General features: G+C 46.7%; 1 protein-coding gene across 1 annotated transcript in view; it reads right to left on the minus strand.

The window, feature by feature from the left end:
• SLC25A33 (solute carrier family 25 member 33) overlaps positions 1–15,931 on the minus strand; it is a 63,774-nt gene extending 47,843 nt beyond the window's left edge. The window contains 1 exon segment of the mRNA XM_030185647.1: positions 15,560–15,931. Coding sequence (XP_030041507.1) covers positions 15,560–15,603 — 44 coding nt within the window. The 5' untranslated portion in view covers positions 15,604–15,931.
• Positions 15,932–26,634: the final 10,703 nt, after the last annotated feature.

Below are 26,634 nucleotides of genomic sequence, written 5' to 3' on the forward strand. Positions count from 1 at the left end.
GTAAATTTAACGGAGTTAATATGTTCTTAACATTAAGCCTTCACTCTCCAGATAGAGAAACAACTGACTAGGTGGTAATCTTTTCCACTGTTATTAATGGGTGCATCCAGGAACTGAAAAATGATAGTATTGCTGAGTTAGGCAAAATACAGAGAAGAGCAACCCATAATGATAAAGGGGGTGGAATAACTACCCTATTAGGAAAGGTTAGAGATTATGCCCCTCAGCTTAGAGAAGAGACAGCTGAGGGGAGACACAATAAAGGTGTATAAAATAATGAGGTGTGAAACAGGTAGGTATGACTTGTTTGTTTACTATGTCCAAATGTACAAGGCCTAGGGGACTCCAATTAGTTACTAAGCAGTACATTTAAAACAAATCCGAGAAAATATTTCTTCTCTCAGCCTATAATTAAACTCTGGAATTCATTGCCAGAGAATGTGTTAAAAGCAGTTAGTACAACAGCTTAAAAAAAAAAAAAGTTTGGACAATGTCCTTGAAGAAAAGGCCATAAACTGTTATTAAGGTGGACTTGGGGAAAATCAACTGCTTATTCCTGGGACAAGCAGCATGGCATCCATTTTACTCTTCTGGGATCTGCCAGGGACTTCTGACCTGGATTGGCCACTGTTGGAAAACAGGATACTGGGCTTGATAGACCTTGGTCTGTCTCAGCATGTGATACTTATAAACTTATGGTCTCCCATGATTCCAGAGCTCTGGCAAGAGCCACAAAATCCATCCCTTTTCATTGGAATTTCCCAAGGTCTGAGGACACTGTGCTGCTGACCTCCCCCACCTGTAGCCAAGCCCAAACAACATAGTAACATAGTAGATGACGGCAGAAAAAGACCTGCACGGTCCATCCAGTCTGCCCAACAAGATAAACTCATATGTGCTACCTGTCCTCTTCAGGGCACAGACCGTATAAGTCTGGCCAAATCTTTAAGAGGACCCGCCAGAACCTCCCTGAGCTCCCTCAATATCCTGGTGTGGATCCCGTCCGGTTCCATGGCTTTGTCCACCTTTAGCTTTTCAAGTTGTTCATACACACATAGTTTGGGTTCTATAGTACTATATAAAGGGGGGGGAGAAAGGAACAAGTGCATAAAAGAAGGGATCAGAAAAGGGCAGGGGAGTGAAGGGATGTGGGTAAGGAAGAATGAGTAAAGTGTGCAGGAGAGTAAGGGAGATGAAGTAACGGATGGGGCAAGAGTAGTGAGTGGATCAAAGGGGGAGGGGGTGTAAGAGGAGAAAGAGATAGAATGAGGGATACAGGGGAAAGCTTAGTGAGGGGATCGCGGGTAGGGCTGAAAGGAGTGTAAGTGAGGGAAGCATCATGAAAGAATTCTCCCCCACCTTCCCCTATCCCTTACCCTTCTTATCTCCCGGTTCCTTTCCCCTCCTCAGCACTGGTCACTAAAAATCCATTTCCACCCAATGAAAACCCAAATAAAATTATCTGGACACAGAAATGTCAGAAATGACTTTTTATATAGTACTATAGAACCCAAACTATAACTACGTCATGCAAGGTTCAGCGTTGGGAGTCATGGACCGAGAAAGGGATCTAGGTGTCATCGTTGATGATACGTTGAAAATTTCTGCTCAATGTGCTGCTGCTGCGGCTAGGAAAGCGAATAGAATGTTGGGTATCATTAGGAAAGGGATTGAAAACAAAAATAAGGATATCTTCTGCCCAGACATCTGAAAGAGACTGATGACCACCAGCTATTCAAGAAATTTTTAAGACATTTTTATTCGAGACAGCTTATCCCACTGACAATACTAAGCCCTAACTTTCCTCCTATCAACTGTACCCGCCTCACCACCGATTACATCAACCTTGTCATGCTCCCTTGTCTTATCCTCATGATCTTGTACCCTCCCTGAACTGTACCCTTCTTGTAACATTGTAAGCCACATTGAGCCCGCTTTGTGGATAATGCGGGGTATAAATGTACCAAAATAAATAAATATTATTCTGCCGTTGTATCGCTCCATGGTGCGACCGCACCTCGAGTATTGTGTTCAATTCTGGTCGTCGCACCTCAAAAAAGACATAGTGGAATTGGAAAAGGTGCCGAGAAGGGCGACAAACATGATACAGGGGATGGGACGACTTCCCTATCAGGGTAGGCTGAAGAGGCTGGGGCTCTTCAGCTTGGAGAAAGGCGGCTGAGAGGAGATATGATAGAGGTCTATAAGATAATGAGTGGAATGGAACGGGTCGATGTGGAGCGTCTGTTACGCTTTCCAAAAATACTAGGACAAGGGGGCATGCGATGAAGCTGCAGTGTGGAAAATTTAAAACGAATCAGAGGAAATTTTTCTTCACTCAACGCGTAGTTAAACTCTGGAATTCACTGCCGGAAAAGGTGGTTAAGGCGGTTAACTTAGCGGACTTCAAAAAAGGGTTGGACGGCTTCCTGGAGGAAAAAGCCATAGAATGTTATTGAATGGACGAGGGAATACAGTATTTCTAGGATGGGCAGGACAAATTGCTTGTTCTTTTGGCCACTGTCGGTGACAGGGTGCTGGGCTCGATGGACCCTTGGTCTGTCCCAGCATGGCGATGCTTATGTACTAACAATTGACATTTGATGTGTACAAACATACGCAAATTTAGAAACGTGCCACAAAGTTTGCCACCAAAGTTTCCAACTCTTGGCGCAGAATCACCCTTGAACTAGTGTAGGAAACTGGGGACTGTTCATTCTTCCTTTGCTGAATACCAAAGAAAAGTATTTGTTCAAAGTATCCTCTTCCTCGCCAGCAAACCACCGTGGCCTCTATTCTGTCCATTTCAGCGTTCTTTTCTTTATTGTTGTTCATAGCTCCTCAGAAGTCCCTACAAGGCTTCCTTCACACATAAATTAAAAGTCAACCCTTCAACAGTTGATTCTGATACAATCTGTAGGAAGTCTTTCATCATCCAGTTCTAATCTATAAATTCTTTTAATAGCCACCCAGAGCAAGCAACTGGAGATTTATAATATCCAAGTCAGTTCTCCAGAAAGACGTATCATGTACAAGACTCTTATTCCTACAGCATGCATTCTGCTTTCTGCTGTGCTCATACATTTGGATATCACAGAGAAGTAGAAGGAGACACGACTCTCAGGCAGGAAGAATTCAAGCTGAAACTCTTTATTAGGCACCAAAGCTGAAGACCAGACATGGGCTAGTGTTTCAGCGGGAAAACCGCCTGCATCAGGGGGTCACAAGACTCGAAAGGAAGTCAACTGTGTATGGTACCTATAACTGGATATTTCACTTTCAAAATTGACACCCAGCCAAAGCCACGTGTGTACCGCCAAAAAATTGCGTTTGAAAATGCTGTTATTACAAAATGATGAAGGCGGTTTTGCCGTAACTAGCCTGTGTCGGACCTTCAACTTTGGTACCTTATAGTTTCAACTTGAATTCTCCCCGAGAGTCATGTCTCCTTCTACTTCATTGCATTTCATAAAGGGTTTCGTCCTGTTCCCCCCTGGACTTTACTGTGCTCATAAATTTACCACTCTACATCCCACAGGGGTTGGAAGACACTGGTTTGCAAAAAGATGCAGTGATTTCTATCTGATTTTTATTGAGGCCAAAGTGGGTCTCCTCTACAGTTTGCATATTTCAGTCTTGAAGAGAGCATTAGGTACCCTAGAATGTTTCACATCTAGGGTCTCCTGCAAATACAGTCCATTTCCTATGGAGGCTGCTACCCCACAGACAAACTTTCAGGGACGTCACTGAAGCTAGATCCCAGTCTCCCTGATAATTTGAACTCATATCAAAGGGCCCAAGAAAATAAGAGACTCAAGTGTCATTCCAGCTGGTCAGACTAGAAAAAACCTGTTTCAAGTGGCCAACTGCTATTCTGAATCCTGGTGGGCGTACTCCCAGAGACTCTATTCTTGTGCGGAATTTCCAAGTCACGAGTCTTAGGAAAGGCAGTTTTGAACCAGCAGCAGTCAATAGATTAAGGGCCAGGCGTCAACAACAGATCTAACTGGGAAGCTGGAGATAGAAAGGCCAAAAACCATCAAATGCCAAGAAAGGAGAAGATGGTCCCTCTCCAACCTCTGGTGAGTCAGATTAGCCAAAGCCAGGCTAAAAGGGGGGTTAACTAAAACAGATGTTGTTCACAGCAACCAGAAGGCTACTCATAATCTCTGATGAAGTGAATTCACTTCTTTTGCTCCACCTTTTGATTCAGGCTTGAGCTGCAGCTCCAAGTTTATATTCTGGCTTCAGTCTCTACCCAACCTCAAATTCTGGGTTTTGGCTCCAAGTTACAATTTTAACCCACAGCTTCTGATTCTAGCCCTGCTTGCTCCAGTCTGTAGCTCCTGTTGCAGTTTTCAGTCCCAGTTGCTGCTCTAAACTCCAGTTCTCATACTGAGCGCTGCTCCATGTCCGACTTCCTGTTCTGTCTCTGCTCCCGCTCCAAATTCCAACTCAGACTCAAGTTTCTGCTCAGAGGTCCAGCTGCAGCTTCCAATTCCAGCTTATCAGGACTCTTTCCTGAATCACTTACTCCCAATTGTGAGCACCAACATGACTAACCACCTAACAGTTCCAAATCTGCCTCATCTTGTTTCTCATAAAAATGTTATAGAAAGCTGTAACATTAGAGTTCTCTGTTTTGCCTTCCAGGTCATCTGCAGAATCATCTAGTATTAATAATTAACTTATCACGCACAAACCACAGGACTTCAGAAACTAAAAACATCCTGAACAGCTAGGTGCCTCATGTATGCCAGAAATTCAAACAGAATGGTCAATTTTCCCAAGTATGAGAGGATAGTTTGTAACATGAAATGTAATATAAATTCTCATGAAAATTAGCTTTAGTCATTTAACTGGGACAAGTTAAAATGAATATGAAATAAAATAAGATTAAAAAATTAACATAGGCTAGTGGGATTCTGCAATTCCCAAACTGATCAATGTAGAAGAGCTACTCACTCAATACATTATTCTTTAAAAACAAAAGACTCAGGACCCGATGCACAAAACTTCAGCACTGTAGACTTCCGGTTGGGGAATGGAGTAGAGAGGCGGAAGGTGAAGCTACTCCGGGACACGAAGTGATCCGCACTCGTAAACAGCGTCCTAAACGAGAATAAAACGGTTATTTGGAAGCGGGAAAGAACCCTGCACGGGCGAGAGCCAAAAGTTGGAAATCGCGAGCCATGGCGGCGAAATTAGGGCGGAAAGAGCCCAAAGATCGAGCGCGCCCTGGCGAAAATAAAATGGCGGACAAAGGAGCGCCTGATTCGCCCTCGCCTAGTTCGCTATGGGCCGCGGAGATCACTGAGGAAGTGAAGGCGGCAGTGGAGCAGACGATCGATCAAAAGCTGCAACTGATCTTAGATAAGCTGGACGGCATGGAGGAGAGGCAAACCACACTGATGACTGAGCTGCAACGAGGTACCAACAGCGAGTGGGGCAGGCAGAGGAGGAGATCCGGAAAGTTGCAGAAGAGCACCCGAAAATGACCCGTAGGTTGGAGAGCTAGAAGCGAAACTGGAGGATCTTGAGAATCGCTCCAGGAGGAACAACCTGAGACTAGTGGTCTACCAGAGAGCTTGGGGGACAAAAATCTGAGTGCTTTCCTTGAAAAATGGTTGCCGGGAGCGTTGGAACAGCCAGATCTTGAAGGCAAGCTGAGAATAGAACGGGCACACCGGCTGGGACCCAGACGTGACAACGCAGAGAGACCACGGGTGACCATATTAAAGATCCTGAACTATGCTCACAAAACTGGAGATTCTGCAGAGCCTGAGAGCAGGGAAGAAACTGGAATACCAGGGGAAAAAAATTTTATGTTTCCAAGACTATTCCCAGAAAAGTATCAACAGCCAGAAGGGACTTTGCCCCATCTGCTCAGCTTTGTTTGATCTCAAATATAAGTTTAGTCTCCTATATCCAGCAAGACTGAAGGTGATTCACAATGGCCAAGCAGTCTTTTTTGAACAGTGAGGGAGGCTAAAGATTTTGTGAATACACTGACAGGAGCAAGCGGAGGAACACCTGGAGAGAACAATGGTTGAAGTGAACGCCAAATAGTGGATCGTGATGAAAAGCTGACAGAAAGATGGGGGTTAAAGACAGCAGAAACATGGAGGAGACTTTGCTTTGATTAATACACATGTTGATGGTGACTCGCCGTTGCGAGTCAAAAGGACTTCTGGTTGTGGTTATGAGTAGACTGCTTACTGGTCAAGGACACCAGAGGGCGGCAGCCCTCAGAACAATAAGAGTGTGTCCTAATCCTGGGGACACGGAAGCTCACGTGCCATTGGGCATGATGGGGGTAAAGTATTCGAGGGGGGGGAGAGGGGGGGGAAGAGCTCAAGGGACAGAGGGGAGGGAGGATTAGGAAGCGAGGGGCAGGTCAAAGGAAGGCTAAGAAGAATGAGCGAATGTGGGCGAGTGAGATGTATGTAAGGAAGATGTGGCTGTTTGATAATAAGGGTGGGCGAAATGTAGACAAAGAACTGAACCCGGGAGGTGGAGGCTGGGACACCTCCGGGGTGTATAAAAAATGGAAAGCAGAATTGGAGTCACACACTAATATACAGGGATGACAACTTTAAAGATTGTGACTTGGAATGTGGGGGGCATTCACTCACCAATAAAGAGACAAAAAATATTGAAGGTCCTTAATGACCAGAAAGCGACAATAGCCCTCCTACCAGAAACGCATCTGACACACATAGAACATGAGAAACTAAAGAGATGGTGGGTGGGAGAGATCATAGATTCCCCGGCAGTAGGAGGGAAAGGAGGAGTGATAATTTTGATTCGTAAGGGACTGCATGTAAAAATACGGAAAACGGTAAAGGACACCAGAGGGCGGTATGTTCTGGTGGCCTTGGAAATAGAGAGGCAACCAATGTTGATATGCAACATATATGCACCTAATACCTTTGAGAAGGTGTTTTATAAGACGCTCTTGAGCAGAATGCAGGATATGGGAGAAAACCTCATAGTGATGGCTGGCGACTTCAACGAAGTCAGAGACCCGCTACTAGACAGATCAAGGCCGACGGGGAGGGAGCTGTCCAGGGGCCAGAGGGGATTGGGGGTACTAGAGGAGGCGCTGGATGTGATAGATGTCTGGAGAACCTTGCATCCATTGGAAAAAGATTACACGCATCTGTCTAGGGCCCACTCCACACTGTCCCGCATTGATTACATATTGATTGCAAGGGAATTGCTAACACAAGTGCACAGAGCTGAGATAGGACCAATAGCTGTCTCTGACCATGCCTGGGTGTCGATGGAGATGAGACTGGATAATAGCGCGCAGAGGACTTTCTCTTGGCGCTTCCCGACATATCTTTATCGAGATAGACAGTTTCAGCTGCAATTAAAGGCGAGATGGGAACAGTATCAAGGGGAAAATGAGGCCCATAGGAGTGATCCGGTCCTTTTTTGGGAAACCGCAAAAGCGGTTTTCCGAGGTGAGACAATAGCCTATAATAGTTTTCAAAAGAAAGTACGGAAACGAGAAGTACTGAGATGGGAGAAGAGGGTAACAACCTTAAGGAGAGAATATGGCCACACTCAGACACCAGAAGCGCGGGCCCGGTTGTTAGAGGCGCAGCAAGCCTTAAATGAACTGCTGCAGCAGACAGCGCAAAAATCCGCAATGTACTACAAATATCAATTATATAAATTTGCTAACAAAGGTGGGAGATTCTTGGCTAGGCTACTGAAAAGACAGGCGGGGTCTAGAAAAGTGTTATCCCTAGCTAATAGCCAAAAAGAGTTGAAACACACGGATAGTGCGATAGCGGAGATCTTTAGGCATTTTTATGAACAGCTGTATAAGCGGCAAGCAGAGGTGGTGACCCCGAGTACAACATATCTGGATAGTGTGGAGATACCAAAGTTGGAAAATGCAGACCTAGAGATTTTAAATGCAGAAATATCAGAAGACGAAGTAGATTGGGTAGTGCAGCAGAGTTCCCTGGGGAAGACACCTGGGCCGGATGGCCTCAGTAATGAATTCTATAAATTACTTAGACCAGGAATTGGACGACAGCTAACAGAAGTATTCAATGAAGTGGTTAGAAGGGGGCAGATGCCTGAACATATGAATAAGGCTAATATTACGGTAATACTGAAGCCACATAAGCAGGCACACTTACCGGAATCTTACCGGCCTATCTCTTTGTTGAATTCGGAGACGAAATTTTTAGCTAAGATTCTGGCGAATAGACTGGCCCGGTTTCTGCCGACAATGCTGGAAGAATCGCAGGTGGGATTCGTGAAAGGTCGAAAAGTGGTTAGGAATCTGAGACGAATACTTGGGGCACTGGAAAGAGTAAGAGACGAAGGTTTGCCAGCCATGTTAATAAGCTTTGATGCCGAGAAGGCCTTTGACAGAGTGGACTGGGGCTTTTTGTTTGAGACCTTATCGGCCTATGGCATAAAAGGATTTTTCGAAAAAGCGGTAAAAACGTTATACACGGAACCTAAGGCGAGAATTAGTGTCAATGGGCTATTCTCCGACTGGTTTGATATAAAGCGGGGCACTAGGCAGGGATGTCCGCTTTCGCCGCTGCTGTTTGTATTGACCCTGGACCCGTTACTGAGGGAAATTAACAACAATGTAGAGATCAAAGGAGTTCGGATCCTGGGTCAGGAATTTAAAACTGCAGCATTTGCAGATGATTTGCTGGCGCTGATAACCGAGCCGAAGAACTCATTGACCCGGTTGTTGGAAAGCATGGAGGAATACGGGGATTTTGCGGGTTTTAAATTGAACCTAGAGAAATCAGAAGCCCTAATAAGTGCTGGGGTAGATCTAGAGATTTGGACTAGGACAAAGATTCGACAGGCGCACATGGAATTTAAGTATTTGGGAGTGCAACTGTCGATGGATCCGGCAAATTTATATAAAAGTAATGTCCCTCGATTAATTGGGGAAACTAAAACACAACTAACAACCTGGGTTTCATTACCGCTATCTTTTCTTGGTAGGATTCATCTATATCGTATGGTCATATTCCCGAAATGGTTGTACATGTTGCAGATTTTACCTCTTAAACTGCTGGCTAGAGATCTGAAAATTCTGCAGAGGCACATAGCATGGTTTTGCTGGGCGGGGAAAAAATCGAAAATGAAATGGAAATATGTGTATGGGACTCAACGTGAAGGTGGATTAGGCATGCCTGATTTAAAAGATTATAACTGGGCATGCATGGCTAGACATTTAAGAGATTGGGTTTTGCACTCGACAACATACACTGACATAGGTTGGGAACAAGCTTTGTTTAGACCATGGTCTTTGAATTGCTTATTACACACTAGAAGAGTGAAGATACCAGCTCCTTTCCAAAATAGTGTGCTTTTACAACCTCTGCGATACGCCTGGAGGATGCTGTTGGGTCTCTGGGGGCAGGACCCAGAGGCCAGTGTGCTGTTACCGATAGTGGGGAATGTAGATTTCCCAGCGGGCAGGGAAAACCGAATCTTTAAGGACATGGAGAGACAGGGAGTGATGTTACTGGAGAGTTTTCTTCAAGTAGATGGGTCGCTGCTGACCTATGGGGAGTTTGAAAGGAGGTGCGCAGGCGGCTCACTGGCGAGATTGGCCTATTTACAACTGGAACACTACTTTAGAAGCTTGCCTAGATCTGCGATCACATTGGAGTTTGGGAAGAAGATTAGGGTTTTTCTGCAAGGGGATGCATTAGGGCAAACATCAATCTCCTGGTTTCACAAGGCGCTGAAGGATCTAAAACCCCCCAAAGATGTCAAGGAGGTAGTGGGGAGATGGGAACAGGAGCTGGGAAGTTCATTTGCTATAGAGAAAGTAATCATAGCACTAAAAGGGATGACAGGAGTAGTGCATAGTGCTGAACTGCAAGAATGTCATTTTAGAACAATACATAGAGCATACTTCTCTGGCAAGCAAGCATGGCATGCAGGGATAGTGGAGGCCGATAGATGCCGGAAGTGTGGAGCGGCAATGCCTTCTTTGGCACATGGGTTATGGCAGTGTCAGCGAATTCGGGGTTTCTGGACAGCTCTTGCCCGGTTTGTGTCGAGGGTTCTGAAGTGTAGAATACAGTTCACTTTTGAACGAATCATGTTTAGCTCGCCAAGAGTATGGGCACGGGGTACAAAAGAAGAGAAGCTATTTCTGAGTAAGTCTTGCATTCTGGGGAAGAAATGCATATTGAATCATTGGATAAAGGACATACCGCCCTCCTATTGGTATTGGAGGAATAAATTGCACGAGCTTATGCTGTGGGAAGCCAGAGGTGCGCGATTTACCCCCAAAAGAAGGAAGCATTTCATAAACATTTGGACTGCATACCTGAATGTTGTAGCGCCCAGAGTTAGAAGTCAGGTATTGAATGAGTTGGAATGAATGGGAATGAATGTGGAGCAAGAGAGAATGATGAGTAGGGAGAAGTACGGGGGGGGGGGGGGGGGGGGGGGGAGAGGGAGGGGGGGGGGAGGGTGGAGGAGGGGGGACGATGCTGAGACATGCACCGCCGACATTTGACCATATGGGAATGGCTTTAGTCTGCTAAGGATATTGATATGAACAATAAAGCTGTATGATTCGTGGTAAAGATGGAGATGGTAGATGAAGGGCTATGAGAAACAAAGCCCTGGGCACTAGGTCGTGCATATAAGCTACTGCCTCAGGAGGAAGAATGTTCTTAATCCCAATGTCTTGAACGAATGCCCTATGGATGGTAGCACTGTTTGAAACTGGCTTGAACATAGCGGGAAGGGAAGGGGGGGAAGGGGGGGGGGACGAGTGGATGGGAGGGGGACGGGGGGAGGGAGGGGGGGGGGAAATAAAGAAAATGTTCACAAGCTGATTTGAACTAGCATATTGTTACTTGGTTGAATATCTCTCAGTGTATAACATGTTTAACTGTTGTTGTTCTTAATAAAAAAGATTTAAATATAAACTCCAGCACTGTAAGGCACAGCGCCGAAGAAACACCAGCTCATTAACGAGTCGGAATTATGTCCTGGGATGATTGGAACCCTCCCAATTCCCCCCTAACCTTTAAAGCTCCTGGTGGTCCAGTGGACCCCGACCACCCTAATCTTTAAAGCTCCCTGGTAGTCCAGCAAACCCCGACCCCGCCACCTTTAAAACCTCCCTGGTGGTCCAGTGGACCCCTCCCAGGTCCCCCCCCCCCAAACCAAAAAAATCCCTGGTGATCCAGTGGACCCCTCCCTTGAGCCTCCACCAGTACAACTCAAACTCCATAGTGGTCTAGTGACCCAACCCCCTCCCCCATACCTTGTAAATGTGCAGGAGCAGTGCCTACTCCCTCCTGCCTCTGGGCTCGACCTTCTCAAAATGGCAGCACCAAGCCCCAGCCTGATGCATCCCTGCCTGGATGCACTGGGAGGGGCTAAGCACATAATTGGTGCTTAGCCCCTCCCAGTGCATCCTAGGATGCACCGGCAGGGCCTGCGGACAGGAAGAAGTAGGTGTTGCTCCTGCCCTCCTGCTTCCAATGCTTACAAGGTATGTGGAGGGGAAGGGAGGTCACTAGACCACCATGGCATTTGAGTTGCATTGGGGGGGGCCTGAGAGAGGAGTCCACTGGACCACCAGGGATTTTTTGGAGCCGGAGGGGGTCTGCTGTACCACCAGGGATACCATGCAAAACTGAACAGCTCTAGACCTGCCGTTAAGTTTTGCACATTAAAGGTAGGCGCTCAGTGCAAAGAAATATCTCTGCATCAGCTGGAGTGCTCATTTTAATACTGATGAGCTTGTTGTAATATATTTGCATAGGGTTATTTGTAGCTGCTACAGAGAACGGTTAAAAGGACACAGAACCCCTTTGTACATTAGACGCTAAATAACGTTTGCTTTAGACTGGTTACAACCAGATAAGCTTTGTGCATCAGACCCTCAGTATCTTATTCAATACAGACTTTTTCCCACAGGCACAGAAGATGGCTGCTGGACAGGTAGGATGTGCTGACTGGTCGTTATCTATTGTCATTTACTACATTAGAAAACGTGACATCCATAAGGTTTATGCACAGCTGACACCCAAATAATCATACCAATAAAAGCAGCCTCTCATTCTATCTAGGACATGTTACAGTTCACTGGTGATTTAACGACAGATGAAGAGGGAGTGTATTACTAAGTACATACAGTGGGGGAAATAAGTATTTGATCCCTTGCTGATTTTGTAAGTTTGCCCACTGACAAAGACATGAGCAGCCCATAATTGAAGGGTAGGTTATTGGTAACAGTGAGAGATAGCACATCACAAATTAAATCCGGAAAATCACATTGTGGAAAGTATATGAATTTATTTGCATTCTGCAGAGGGAAATAAGTATTTGATCCCTCTGGCAAACAAGACCTAATACTTGGTGGCAAAACCCTTGTTGGCAAGCACAGCGGTCAGACGTCTTCTGTAGTTGATGATGAGGTTTGCACACATGTCAGGAGGAATTTTGGTCCACTCCTCTTTGCAGATCATCTCTAAATCATTAAGAGTTCTGGGCTGTCGCTTGGCAACTCGCATCTTCAGCTCCCTCCATAAGTTTTCAATGGGATTAAGGTCTGGTGACTGGCTAGGCCACTCCATGACCCTAATGTGCTTCTTCCTGAGCCACTCCTTTGTTGCCTTGGCTGTATGTTTTGGGTCATTGTCGTGCTGGAAGACCCAGCCACGACCCATTTTTAAGGCCCTGGCGGAGGGAAGGAGGTTGTCACTCAGAATTGTACGGTACATGGCCCCATCCATTCTCCCATTGATGCGGTGAAGTAGTCCTGTGCCCTTAGCAGAGAAACACCCCCAAAACATAACATTTCCACCTTCATGCTTGACAGTGGGGACGGTGTTCTTTGGGTCATAGGCAGCATTTCTCTTCCTCCAAACACGGCGAGTTGAGTTCATGCCAAAGAGCTCAATTTTTGTCTCATCTGACCACAGCACCTTCTCCCAATCACTCTCGGCATCATCCAGGTGTTCACTGGCAAACTTCAGACGGGCCGTCACATGTGCCTTCCGGAGCAGGGGGACCTTGCGGGCACTGCAGGATTGCAATCCGTTATGTCGTAATGTGTTACCAATGGTTTTCGTGGTGACAGTGGTCCCAGCTGCCTTGAGATCATTGACAAGTTCCCCCCTTGTAGTTGTAGGCTGATTTCTAACCTTCCTCATGATCAAGGATACCCCAAGAGGTGAGATTTTGCGTGGAGCCCCAGATCTTTGTCGATTGACAGTCATTTTGTACTTCTTCCATTTTCTTACTATGGCACCAACAGTTGTCTCCTTCTCGCCCAGCGTCTTACTGATGGTTTTGTAGCCCATTCCAGCCTTGTGCAGGTGTATGATCTTGTCCCTGACATCCTTAGACAGCTCCTTGCTCTTGGCCATTTTGTAGAGGTTAGAGTCTGACTGATTCACTGAGTCTGTGGACAGGTGTCTTTCATACAGGTGACCATTGCCGACAGCTGTCTGTCATGCAGGTAACGAGTTGATTTGGAGCATCTACCTGGTCTGTAGGGGCCAGATCTCTTACTGGTTGGTGGGGGATCAAATACTTATTTCCCTCTGCAGAATGCAAATAAATTCATATACTTTCCACAATGTGATTTTCCGGATTTAATTTGTGATGTGCTATCTCTCACTGTTACCAATAACCTACCCTTCAATTATGGGCTGCTCATGTCTTTGTCAGTGGGCAAACTTACAAAATCAGCAAGGGATCAAATACTTATTTCCCCCACTGTAAGTAGTGCCATACTGGGAAAGACCAAAGGTCCATCTAGCCCAGCATCCTGTCACCGACAGTGGCCAATCCAGGTCAAGGGCACCTGGCACGCTCCCCAATTTATTGGCTCTTTCTAGACACTAGGCTGACACACTCCCTCCCACCCTGCCTACAGACTTTCTGATATTGGTTCCTTTTCCATACTCAGCAAAAAATTCATACTCTATCATTATTCTTTGATGTGTATTTTAATCAAGCCCACTTCAACTTCCTCTTATCTTTAATTCTCTTTTAACACCGATCTGCAATTCATTGCTTTTACATTTCAGTCTTCTCTAGCTTAATTCTTCAGCTGAAATGCAATGACATGGATGGTTCTACTTGAAAACTACGAATGACCACCTAAACTTCCGGAAAACACTAAAAACTAACCTGTTTAAAAAGGCATACCCTACCGATCCAACATAAATGCCTGATCTCTGCAACACAACAAAACTAAAGAACGTAATGGACATAACACAACTCTTCCGTTGTACGATTCCCTAGTGTGGCTGTGCCACATGAACTTTATCTTACCACAACATCACTTTGTATTTGTTTACACCGGAGTGTGCAAACACCTCTCTGGTACTATGTAAGCCACATTGAGCCTACAAATAGGTGGGAAAATGTGGGATATAAATGTAACAAATAATAAAATAAATATTGATTTCACCCAGAGCATTTTCTGATGGTCCAAGGGCTTCCCTAGACCTCCTTCCCAGGCTCACTGCCCATCCCCAGAAATAATCACCTCTCCTCTTCCAGAATAAGGGCTCAAAATTAATATAGCAGTCATGCAAACAAGGAGGAATGCTACTGCAAAGATTTCTAAATCTGCTCTACACAATAGTACTTTGATTCTGGGAGAATTCTTCTATGATTATAGAAAGTGTGAGTAGAAGCATGGGGAAAGTCCATGATCTTATACTATTGAGGATCAGAGTAAGAAGTTTATATGTATTGGGGGAGGGGATAGATGAGGAGTTTCAGCCACATCTTGTGATAAATGTAAAAGGTCATAAAATGTGTGTTGGGGGTGAGGGGGAGGGCGACCATTAACCCAAGGCTTCGGCAGAGGGGGGGTTTGCTTGTAATTATGATGTTAGGGGTGGAGACGGGGATGCAACTGTGATTATAGAATAATTGTTGTGTCCCACCTGTATTATGTAGTAATGTTACAAGGCTCTGTGGATGCCGAGGATCCCCCAAATTGAGCAAGCTCCTTCACTGTATCCAGGCAGGCGTAATCTGTATTGTGTTTGGCACCCTAAATCATTTTGAAATATTGGCACCTATGTTACAAGGCCCTCCCCTGTGTATGTGAAGAGAGTACGAGCTAGAGGTCTCCTGAATATAATCTGTTTTTTAAGTTATCAGGACCCCCCTGAATTTGTGTTGGGGGAGGGGAAGCTCAAAAGATGCCGAACTTTATGATGTTAAGGGGTTATGGATCTCGAACTTGTGATGTGGGACTTTGGGGGTGGGGGGTCACCTATGTTTCTGATGCGGAGAGCAGGGCTAGATGATTCCCTCACTGGCTTCTTACCCCCCAGCGAAGAGATGGAGCTAGAGGTCTCCTGAATATAATCTGTTTTTTAAGTTATCAGGACCCCCCTGAATTTGTGTTGGGGGAGGGGAAGCTTAAAAGATGCCGAACTTTATGATGTAAGGGGTTATGGATCTCGAACTTGTGATGTGGGACTTTGGGGGTGGGGGGGGGGGTCACCTATGTTTCTGATGCGGAGAGCAGGGCTAGATGATTCCCTCACTGGCTTCTTACCCCCCAGCGAAGAGATGGAGCAATGTGTCCCTTTTCTCGGCCATGGCTCTCGTACTGATTAGGTCGGTGTCGGCTGGCGTTTCGGCTCTCCAAGTTTCTTCAAAGTCCAGCAGCCATTCGGCCGCCTCGGACCGGTAAACTCCTCTTGCACGTCTAGGCGGCCCCTCAGCGTTTCCCCACCGTTGCGATCCCGATTATTCTTGATGCAACGGTGCTTCGCCCCCACCGTTCCAATTCCGATGATTTTCGATGCAGTCACGCTTCTGTCTCCACGCTCTGTCAGGGGTTCTTCTTCTTCTTCAGCCAGCAAAAGCCGGTTCCCCTAACGCCATGATCCGGTGACTGAGGCGACGTCACGCGTTGGGGCGTGGCGTGTGACGCATGGGGTATTTAAGGTGGCGAGAGGTGGAGCGAGAGCCTTAAAGGGGAAAAGAGAGGCGCGAGCGTGTCGGCAGGAGAGGGCGTGTAGGGGGCGCTGGTCGTGACGTCGGCAGAGGCTCCGGTGTCAGCCTTGAGCTGCGAAGAATGCGAAGTGCATCGTGACTCGCTGAGAATAGCCTCTGGCAGCCCCGAGCCTCAGAGAAGAACACACCCACACAAGGCAGGATGCGTGCAAGTGGCTAATTAATAATTACTTCAGGTTATAGGGCTGTAAAAAAAATACACGGTACAGGCAGAGCTGGTGCAAGAATCATGGGTGCCTAAGGCGAACCTTTAGCCTCCCCCTTTTAACGTTAAGACCCTTCGTAGACCCCAAAGATTCTGATAATTAAACTAAACAATCAAGAGCATCACGCAAATAAAAATGCAGGTATGCACTGATCTGCCGTTTTACCTTGGCTGAAGAGGCTCTTTGCTACCCTGAAGAAACTGCTACACTAGGGGACTGACTAGTGTTGCCTAATGGGTTACAGGATAAAGCATCTTCTAAACCAGGGGTGGACAACCTCTGTGCTTGAGGGCCACAACCCAGTCAGGTTTTCAGGATTTTCCCCAATAAATTATGCATGAGATCTATTTACAGCATATTCATTGGAGGAAACCTGACTGGGTTGTGACCCTCGAGGACCAAGGCTGTTCACTAAGAGTGCAAAGGCAGATAAACAAGGCAACAGACACTAGATAAGACAGTTTTGACAGAGGCAGTGTGTTTCAAAGTGGGCTTCCCCAGCACTGATGAACAGAAGTCCCTATTAACAAAAAAAAGCATTGCTTTTAGATCCCTAGTAAAAGTTAATGAGTTTGAAATAGCCAGTGATGCTCAAAGGAAATCTCATGCACATGAGCTGCTCACAATTACAGCAAGGCGCTTGGTAGAGAAAGTGCCAGCACATGTGTATAACAGCCACTCACTAATCAGGGAATCTGGAAGACATACTGAGTCAAATCAATAAAATAAATTGTAAATTACCTGGACTGGATGGTATGCACCCTAAGGTACTGAAAGAACTCAAACATGAAATTGCTGATCTGCTGTTAGTGATCTGTAACACCGAAACATATTTATTTACTAGAATTTATTTACCGCCTTTTTGAAGGAATTCACTCAAGGCAGTGTACAGTAAGAATAGATCAAACATGAGCAATAGGCAATTATTAAAATAGTAAAAAATATTCGAACAACAATACGAAGTATGGCATGGTATACTACTTGCAATGACAACACAATATGTACTAGAATTGGTAGCAAAGGGTAAGGCAAAGTTGTAACATATAGATGAGTAAGAAAGTAGAAAGAATTAGAAAGTAAGGTGATTGATTTGAAGAAAGTTGCATGTGAGGTCAAAGAGAGAGTGAGTGTGAGTGTGAGTGTGTGTGAGTGAGTGAGAGAGAGAGAGTGTTAGTGGGGGCTACTCTGGAAAAGGCTCGCTTGCAGGTATTTCTTTATTTATTACATTTGTATCCCACATTTTCCCACCTATTTGCAGGCTCAATGTGGCTTACATAGTACCGGAGAGGCGTTCGCAGACTCCTGTGTGAACAAACACAAAGTGATGTTATGGTAAGATAAAGTTCACGTGGAACAGTCAGTGGAAGAGTTGTGTTATGTCCATTACGTACTTTACATAATGGGTATCACATCGTGTAATATCTTTTGGAGAGGGTGTAGTTAGTGAAAGTCCTTGGCGGTGTGTGGAGGATCATCCTATTCTTCAGATACTCGGGGCCATTTCCTTTCAGGGCCTTGAAGATCAGACATAGAGTTTTAAATTTAGCCCTGTATTGTACTGGTAGCCAATGAAGTTTTTGCAAAAATGGTGTGATGTGGTCACGTCACTTGCAACCTTCTATGAGTCTTGCTGCTGCATTGAATCAACTGGAGCTGGTGCAGGCCCTTTGCAGTCAGACCATTGTATAGTGCATTGCAGTAATCCAATCTTGATGTTACCATGGCATGCACAACTGGAATAAGATTTACCTTCTCGATGTAAGGAGAGAGGCAGCGTAGCTGTCACAAATAGTAGAAGCAGCTCTTGAAGGTTGCTTGGATTTGGGGAATCAGAGTAAGTGTTGAATCTAACTGTATTCCAAGGTTCCTGACTTGTGATTTGAGAGGGAGTTCATACTTCCCAAAAGGGATTTTGATGTCAGGTATGTATCCACTGTTAGGAGCCCAGAGAAGCTCGGTTTTACTTGGGTTCAGGCAAGGTTTGTTGTGTTTAGCCCATTCTTGAATTGATGTTAGACAAGTAATCAGTTTATTCAAGGCTGTAGGTAAGTCAGGTTCAATGGGTATGAGTAGCTGCACATCATCCACATAGACATAGAACTGAGTGTCCATTGACCGAATCAGCTCAGCTAGTGACTTGAGGTAGATATTGAACAGAATAGGTGACAGTATCGATCCTTGTGTTACCCAGCAGGTCAGTGTCTATGGTGGTGATGAGTTGCTGCCAATCATTATGGATTGTTGCCTGTCTAATAGATAGGATCTGAACTAGGCAAGTACTGTTCCATTGATACCTGTTTCTGTCAGTCGTGCTAGCAAGATATCATAATCCACAGTGTCAAAAGCTGCTGAGAAATCTAGCAGTACTAACATCGAGGCAAATCCCTTGTCTCGGTTTCTGTGAAGATCATCTAGCAGGGATACGAGGGCCGTTTCTGTTCCATAACCAGGTCTGAATCCAGATTGACATGGATCTAGCCAGTTACTCTTTTCTAGACATTCATTAAGTTGAACACAGACTGTTTGTTCTATTAGTTTCCCTAGAAACGGGATGTTGGATACTGGCCTAGGTTGTTTTTCTTCAACAGAGGGCAAACCACTGCCCTTTTTAATGCTGTTGGTAGTTGCCCATTAGAAAGAGAGGTGTTCACAATTTTTGTGGCGCCTTCTATAAGGCCCATACTTGCCTGCTGCACTATATTTGATGGGCAGGGATCGAAGGAGCAGGTAGTTGGTCGAAGGTTTCTTAGGATTTTGTCAAGGCTCTCCTCTGTCATTAGGTTAAAAGTGTTCTATCTGTCTCTGTTAGGAGGGGGCAAGTTTGTGCACCCCTGGTTGACTGGTTGGGCACTGAGTGGGATTGCATGTAAATCCTGGTGGAGACTTTTAATTTTGTTGGCAAAGTATGCAGCAAAATCATTGCAGTTCAGTTTAGACTGGGCAGGCTAGTTTTGTTGTGCGGGTTGCAGTAGGCTGTTTACTATACTGAACAGCTGCTTGGTTGAATTGGCAGCCTGTGCAATACATTGAGAGAAATGCTGTTTTTTTGGTTGGCGGTACTTTGCCATGTGCTTCCTGCAGTTTAGCCTGTCTTCATCCAGGTGAGATTTGCGCCATCTCCTTTCCAGTTTTCGTCCTTCGCGGGAGATTTGCGCCATCTCCTTTCCAGTTTTCGTCCTTTCCTGAGCCCCTACGTCTTGCCCCATCCTTGGCCACCTTTAAATCTAGACTGAAAGCCCACCTCTTTAACATTGCTTTTGACTCGTAACCACTCGCCTCCACCTACCCTCCTCTCTTCCTTCCCGTTCACATTAATTGATTTGATTTGCTTACTTTATTTATTTTTTGTCTATTAGATTGTAAGCTCTTTGAGCAGGGACTGTCTTTCTTCTATGTTTGTGCAGCGCTGCGTATGCCTTGTAGCACCATAGAAATGCTAAATAGTAGTAGTAGTTCGCGTTTAAGGATCTGAAGTTTTGGAGAAAACCAAGGTGAGCGTCTGTGAGTGGGGCATAAGACCTTTTTAATGGTGCTGTTTTCTCTAAGGTCTTGGCTAGGTGTGTATTCCAAATGTCAACTTGTTCTGCCGCTGTTGTCTTTTCATCTACATGCGGATAGTCCAAGGCCTCTAGGAAATTCTCAGCGGTCAGCTTTTTTTTTTTCTCTGATCTCCTTCCAAAACCTGGGAGGTGCCATTTGTTTCAGGTGGTCACTTAGGGAGAATTTAATTAGAAAATGGTCTGACCATGATAGGGGTGTCATTTCAATATTGTTATCACCGAATTCTGGTATATCCACCCCTTTGTAGAATACCAGGTCTAGTATGTCATCCTTTTCATGGGTTGGAGAATTGATCACCTGTGTAAATCCTAGTGCTGTCATCGTGTCCAGAAAGGCAGCTGTGGTGGTATCTGGGGTGGGGGGGGGGTAGATAACTGTAAGCAGATAAAGACCATATGGCCTATCTAGTCTGCCCATCCATGCCATCTACTCTCCCTATCGCTCCCTTAGAGACCCTATGTACTTGTCCCAATCTCTCTTGAATTCAAATACTGTTCATGACCACTTCTACTGGGAGGCCATTCCACGAATTTAACATCCTGTCCATGAAGACATATTTCCTCAGGTTACTTCTGAGTCTATTCCTTTTCAACATCATCCTATGCCCCCTCATTCCAGAACTTCCTTTCAATTGAAAGAGACTCACCTCCTGTGCATTTATGCTGCATAGCTATTTAAATGTCTCTATCATATCAGCCTGGAATAGGGATGGAGGCAGCAGAAGTGCAGGCCCAACAGAAGAAAGGAAAGAGGGAGGGAAGCTGATAATGGACACAAGGGGCAGGGAAGGGGAAATGCTGGCTGAATGGGGGGAGGTAGGGAGAGGAAGTGGAGGTGCTAGACTATGAGGGGGGTAAGGAGATGCTGGATTATGAGGGGGTGGAGGGCAAGGGGAGATGCTGGACTATGGTGATGGGGTAGGGAAAGGAAGAAGAAATGTTGGACTTTGAACCAACCATAGGGTGGGGGTGGCTGAGCACACAGTCAAAAGCTGTTTGGATAGCCTTGTGCCAGTACAATGGTACTGAGCATAGGAGCCAACTTTTCAAAATGATTGGGGGCTCTCCCCCATCCTCTGCCCCCTCCTCTCCCCTCTCTCCCCTCCGAGTTTCAGGCCCCCTCCCCTCTCTCCTCCCTCTCTCCCCTTCCTCTCCTCCGAGTTCAGGCCCCCTCCTCCTCTCCCCCCCTCCTCTGAGTTCCAGGCCCCCCTCCCTCCCAGTTCCAGGCCCCCCACCTCCCTCCCCTCCGAGTCCAAGGCCCCCTCCCGCCCTATCTCCCCTGAGTGCCAGTCCGACCCCAGCCCGCCCTCTTCTCTCACAACAGTCCTCCGCTCTGCCCCTCGCCTTCCTGCGTGCCGCCCAGAATTTAAAAGTCAATCTTACCTCGGGGTCCAGACAGGAGCAGTGAAAGGCAAGCAGGCTCGGCGCTTCAGCCTTCCCTTCTCTCTTGTCCTCCACTCTGCCCCTCGCCTTCCTGCGCGCCGCCTAGAAATTAAAAGTCAATCTTACCTCGGGGTCCCAGCGGGAGCAGTGAAAGGCAAGCAGGCTCGGCGCTTCAGCCTTCCCTTCTCTCTCGTCTCAGATCTGGTCCCACCCTTGCAGAAACAGGAAATGAGGGCAGGACCAGAGCTGAGACGAGAGAGAAGGGAAGGCTGAAGCTCGCCTTTCACTGCTGCCACTGGGACCCGGAGGTAAGATGACTTTTAAATTCTAGGCGGCACGCAGGAAGGCGAGGGGCAGGGCGGAGGACTGTTGAGGGAGAAGAGGGCGGATAGGTCGGGCTGGCTGGGAACTTCCAGCAGGTCAAATATTGGGGGTGCTCGAGCACCCACAGCACTCACGGAGTCGGCGCCTATGGTACTGAGCATCCCAAGTGAATCTTCAGCTTTGTGCCCTCTCCTCCTCTGATCCTTTCAACAGCGTATAGGGGAGAAACTCAGAGCCTTTTTTGACTGCTTATCTGAGAGGGAGATTAGTGTTTCAGGAGAGCGCAGGGCTTTGCTGCAGCTGGCACCGCCCAAAGATCTGCAGTACATACATGAGTGGTGGTCCCAGGACTTGGGGAGGAACTTTTCTGGTTAGGATCTGCTCATTAACCTTCGGAGAGTACCAGCTCTTGTCTGTTGCACCTGGTTGCAGGAGAGCTATTACCATACCCTCCTTAGAGTGTACTGTGCACAAACACTGCTATATCGCTCAGGGAGGCATACCCTCGCCTTCCTGCGCTAAGTGCATAGTAGCGGATAATTCCTATTTCTATGCTCTTTGAGGCTACCCATTGATTCAGCGGTTTTGGGGCCAGCTGGAGTCTTATTTTACTTCAGCCTTGGGATGGAGTGTAACTGGTTCTATTGATCTATTACTTTTGGATAAACCAAGGGCTTTTTCAGGTTGTGCCGAAGGAGCAGGCTTACTCCTTCAGAAATTGTGCCTGGTAGCTAGGAAGTGCAGTATGCAATACTGGACTTCACAGGAACCCCCTAATTTCTGGCATTGGAGGAACCAGGTGCTTCTCCTGGCTGTGTGGGAGGCCCATGATGCCAGAAGCTCACCAAAACATAAAGACAAATTTTTTTACAGATCTGGGATTCCTACTTTCAAACGTTACACCCCCAGGGGCAGAGCTTGATATTGAACAATCATCCGGGCCTTCTGCCTGTTCTGGAGAAGGGGGAAAGCCTAGAGAATTGCTTTTCTAGCATGTCACGGGTTGGCGGTGGGTGGGGTATGGTCCTTTCTCCTGTGGATGTGGGGGGAGTACAAGACTCAGGCTTCCTTTGCCATTGCTATAATTCCTGTTTGGAGGAGGGGCCAGTGCCTCACACACTGATATGGTACCAACACACTGGGGAGGTTGAGGGAGGGTGGGGGGACTTAATTCTTTATTATGTACAATACAACACCAACAAAATAGTTTCTGCAGTTGATTTGTTGATTGTATCGTTTTCTTTAATAACAATTTGTTTTATACTAAAATAGTAATATTTTTCAAACCGAAAAGGTGAGAAGATAGGAACTCAAAACAGTAGCGCAGATGCAAATATTTAGCAATCCCAACTATCTCATGCTGGGGAATCCAAAGAGCCTCATTCTCCAAAAGCTTGTTTGAAAAGCCAGGTCTTTAAATTGGCTTTGAAAGTCTTACATGAGGGGTCACTGCGAAGAGAAAGGGGCAGATTATTCCAAACATGAGGGGAAAGAAAAAAAGTAAGCACAGTGTCTAGTGGTTTCTAAGTGAGCAAGTTTAGGTCTTGGTAACACTAATCAATGATCGTTAATTGAACGAAGGAGAGTAAGGAATCGTGAGATGGGAAAGGTAGTCAGAAATACCAACTCTGAAAGTTTTGAAAGTCAAAACCATTATTTTGTAAGTGTCACAGAGCCTGGTATGTACCTACTACTGTCATATCTTTGAGGGGTGGGGGTGGGGTCAGTAACCACTGGGGGATTAAGGGGGGAGGGTCATGCCTTAAGCCCTCCAGTCATCATCTGGTCAGTTAGGCCACCTTTTTGTGACTTAGTCGTGATTGAAACAGGTCTAGATAAGAAAGTCCCAGTTTTTGCCCTAGATGTTTTTATCTTGTTCCATTATTCCTGAAAAAAGGTCCAAATTCGGCCCCTTGTGATTTAGATGAACTGCAGAGAAAACTGTCTCAAATCTGAGTTTTGAAAATCGCGGCTTGGCTGTTTTCCCACAAAAAACACCCATCTGCCACTTTGTGACACTTTTGAGATGTTTTTCTCTTTTGAAAATGAGTGCCGTGGTGTCTTTGCTTAAGGAACTGAAGTTTAAAATTAATCTCATCTAGCTGAAGTTCCTTCAAAATATATATTGCTTTACCAGTTCGTCTTTCAACACCTTAGTTCCATCTGTTTTATGCTGCTCTTTCAGGGCCCATATATTATATTCAAAAGTTCTTCAGTTGTTCTTGTTTTCTTTTCTCTTTCTTTATTTTCACTCCCCTCTCACTACTGTTCTGAGGCAATCCAGACCTTTCCTAGTTCTACCGTCTCATTATCATTCTATTTCCAGTAGTTTCTAATTTCCTGGTGGATGGAGTTAAATACTTTCTTGTCCATTAAATAGTGTATACTTTAGTTTCAAACAGAGCCTCACCCTTAAACTATTTCAATTTAAGCCAAACAGGGGCATGATTAAACCATTTTCTCAGCCCTATCTCTGCTACTAAACTGCAGTAAAAGGGGCCCTGCATTTTGCCGTGTTTCAGGGCTCCTTTTACTGCAGTGGGTATAAAGGCCAAAAAATGAAATGGCCATGTGGTAAGTTCACGCTGGCTGAGCGGCCATTTTGCAGGGGGAGCACTTACTGCCACCCATTGAGGTGGCGGTAAGGGCTCCTGTGCTAACCTTACAGTAACCAGGCAGTGGTGTTCCTAGGGGGGGGGGCGGTGGGTGCAGTCTGCCCCAGGTGCACGCCGCTGGGGGGGGGTGCCGCGCGTGCCTGTCCGTCGTTTGTTCCATGCTCCCTCTGCCCCGGAACAGGTTACTTCCTGTTCCGGGGCAGAGCGGGAGCATGGAACGAACGACGGACAGGCGCACGCGGCGTGTACCGGGGGGGGTTCTTTTGCAGGCGGTGTCCTTTTGCCGGGGGTGTGTGTCGCGCTGCATCCAGGGGGCGCTGCACCCGGGGGGCGGGGCACATCTGCGATCCGCCCCGGGTGTCAGCCCCCCTAGGAATGCCACTGTAACCAGGTAGCATGTGGTGCTGCCCAATTACTGTCAGGTAACCCCCTGCGGAAATATTTTAAAAATATTTACGCTAGCCTGGCGCACGCTGAGGGTGGAACTATTGCTGGCACCTGTATTGGGCTGGTGGTAGTTCTGGGTTGCCGCATGACAAGCCCATTGCTGCACAGCAAACCTTTAGTAAAAGGGTCCCTTTGTCTCTTGCCAAATATTTATATCTACTAGACAAAAAAAGGATAAAATCTATTCTAGAATATGTATTATGAGTATTAGAGTAAAATGTGTAGTTCCTTTGTTGCAGATACAGTGAAACCTCGGTTTTTGTTGATAATCCGTCTAAAAATAATCGGCGAAATCCGAAACCGATGAAAACCGAGGCAATAAGAAATTTTTTATTTTACATGAATAAAAAAGACAAATGTATAGAATAAATGAACATTTAACATGGCATTTAAGAGAAAAAACGCAGTGTGGGACAAACAACAAAATTCTTATTTGCAATCTGTTGTCTGAGAGCAGGCAGTGATCACACAACGAGAAACAACGCCCCAGAAGAATGCTGCAGGAGAACGCAAAATTAGCAGCGTGGGCACGCCAACGAAATCCGAAGCAACCAACAAAAACCGAGACAAATTTTTCGCTAATAAATTTGATGAAAACCGAAAACGATGAAATCCGAAGTCAACGAGGTTTCACTGTATTGGTGTCATCATATATCTATTAATTTAAGAGACAGATAACATATATGGACATGTAGCTGGAAACAAACAAAAAAGCAGAGATCGGATATGAAAGATGGGTGTGGGGAAGACCAGGTTTTGTAGTTACATTTAGGATTTTAACAGCATTAGAGGGGGAGGAAGGAGTGGAGTCTAGGAATGGGATATGGATGAATTAAAATCCAATTGAGTTGAAGCTGAGAAAAGAAAAATGCATTCAGGAAGGTACAACAGCTAGGTAATGAACTGGAAGGAAATAAATGAGAGAATTTATTTAGAAACTAGTATAAAAGGCCCGTTTCGGTAGGCAATGAAACGGGCGCTAGCAAGGTAATCCCCCCCCCCTGCAGCATCCTTCCTGTCTCCCCTGCCCCCCCTGCAGCCACCCATCTGGTCTCAGGACCCCCTCCCCACCAACCCTCCTCCGCCCCTGCAGCCACGCATGTGCAGCGCCCTCCTCTCTCCCCTGCTCCCCCTGCAGCCACCCATGTCCAGTGACTCTCCTCTCCCCCTGCCCCCCCTGCAGCCACCCATGTCCAGTAACCCTCCTCTCCCCCTACAGCTGCCCATGTCCAGCGACCCTCCTCTCCTTTCCCCTTGCCCCCCCTGTAGCCACCCATGTCCAACGACCCTCCTCTCCTTTCCCCTTGCCCCCCTGTAGCCACCCATGTCCAGCGACCCACCTCTCTCCCCTGCACCCCCCTGCAGCCACCCATGTCCAGTGACCCTCCTCTCCCCCTGCCCCCCCTGCAGCGTCCCTTCTGTCTCCCCTGCAGCCACCCATCTGGTCTCAGGACCCCCTCCCCACCTCCCTCTTCCCTGCCCCCCCTGCAGCCATCCATGTCCAGCGACCCTCCTCTCCCCCTGCAGCCACCCATGTCCAGCGACCCTCCCCTCCCGCCTCGGCACATCACCCAAACCCCTACCCCCCAGCGCATCACCCAAGCTCCTACCCCCCCCCCCCTCGGGCACATCAACCCCCTCGCCACCTGCAGCCGCCAATACTAACTCTGTCCGGCCGCTGCTGTGTCTCCTGTTGAGCAGCAGTGGCCGATACAAAAAGAAAAAAGCCAAGAAAAGATTTTAAACCTGAAACACGGCTCCGTAGACAGCCATCTGGCATTGGCTGTCATCTCTGCAGCCGCTCCTCCTCTCCCCTCTGATGTCACTGCGCTCCTCCGGGGTCTTCCTGCATGGGCAGTGACGTGGAGGGGAGAGGAGGAGCGGCTGCAGTGATGACAGCCAATGCCAGATGGCTGTCTATGGAGACGCGTTTCAGGTTAAAAATCTTTTTTGGGCTTTTTTCTTTTTGTACTGGCTGCTGCTGCGCCACAGGAGAAGCAGCAGTGGCCGGACAGCATTAGTATTGACGGCTGTGGGTGGCGAGGGAGTTGATGTGCCCGAGAGGGGGGGTAGGGG

Source organism: Microcaecilia unicolor, chromosome 13 (genome assembly GCF_901765095.1).
Source record: "Microcaecilia unicolor chromosome 13, aMicUni1.1, whole genome shotgun sequence".
Classification (NCBI taxonomy): domain Eukaryota; kingdom Metazoa; phylum Chordata; class Amphibia; order Gymnophiona; family Siphonopidae; genus Microcaecilia; species Microcaecilia unicolor.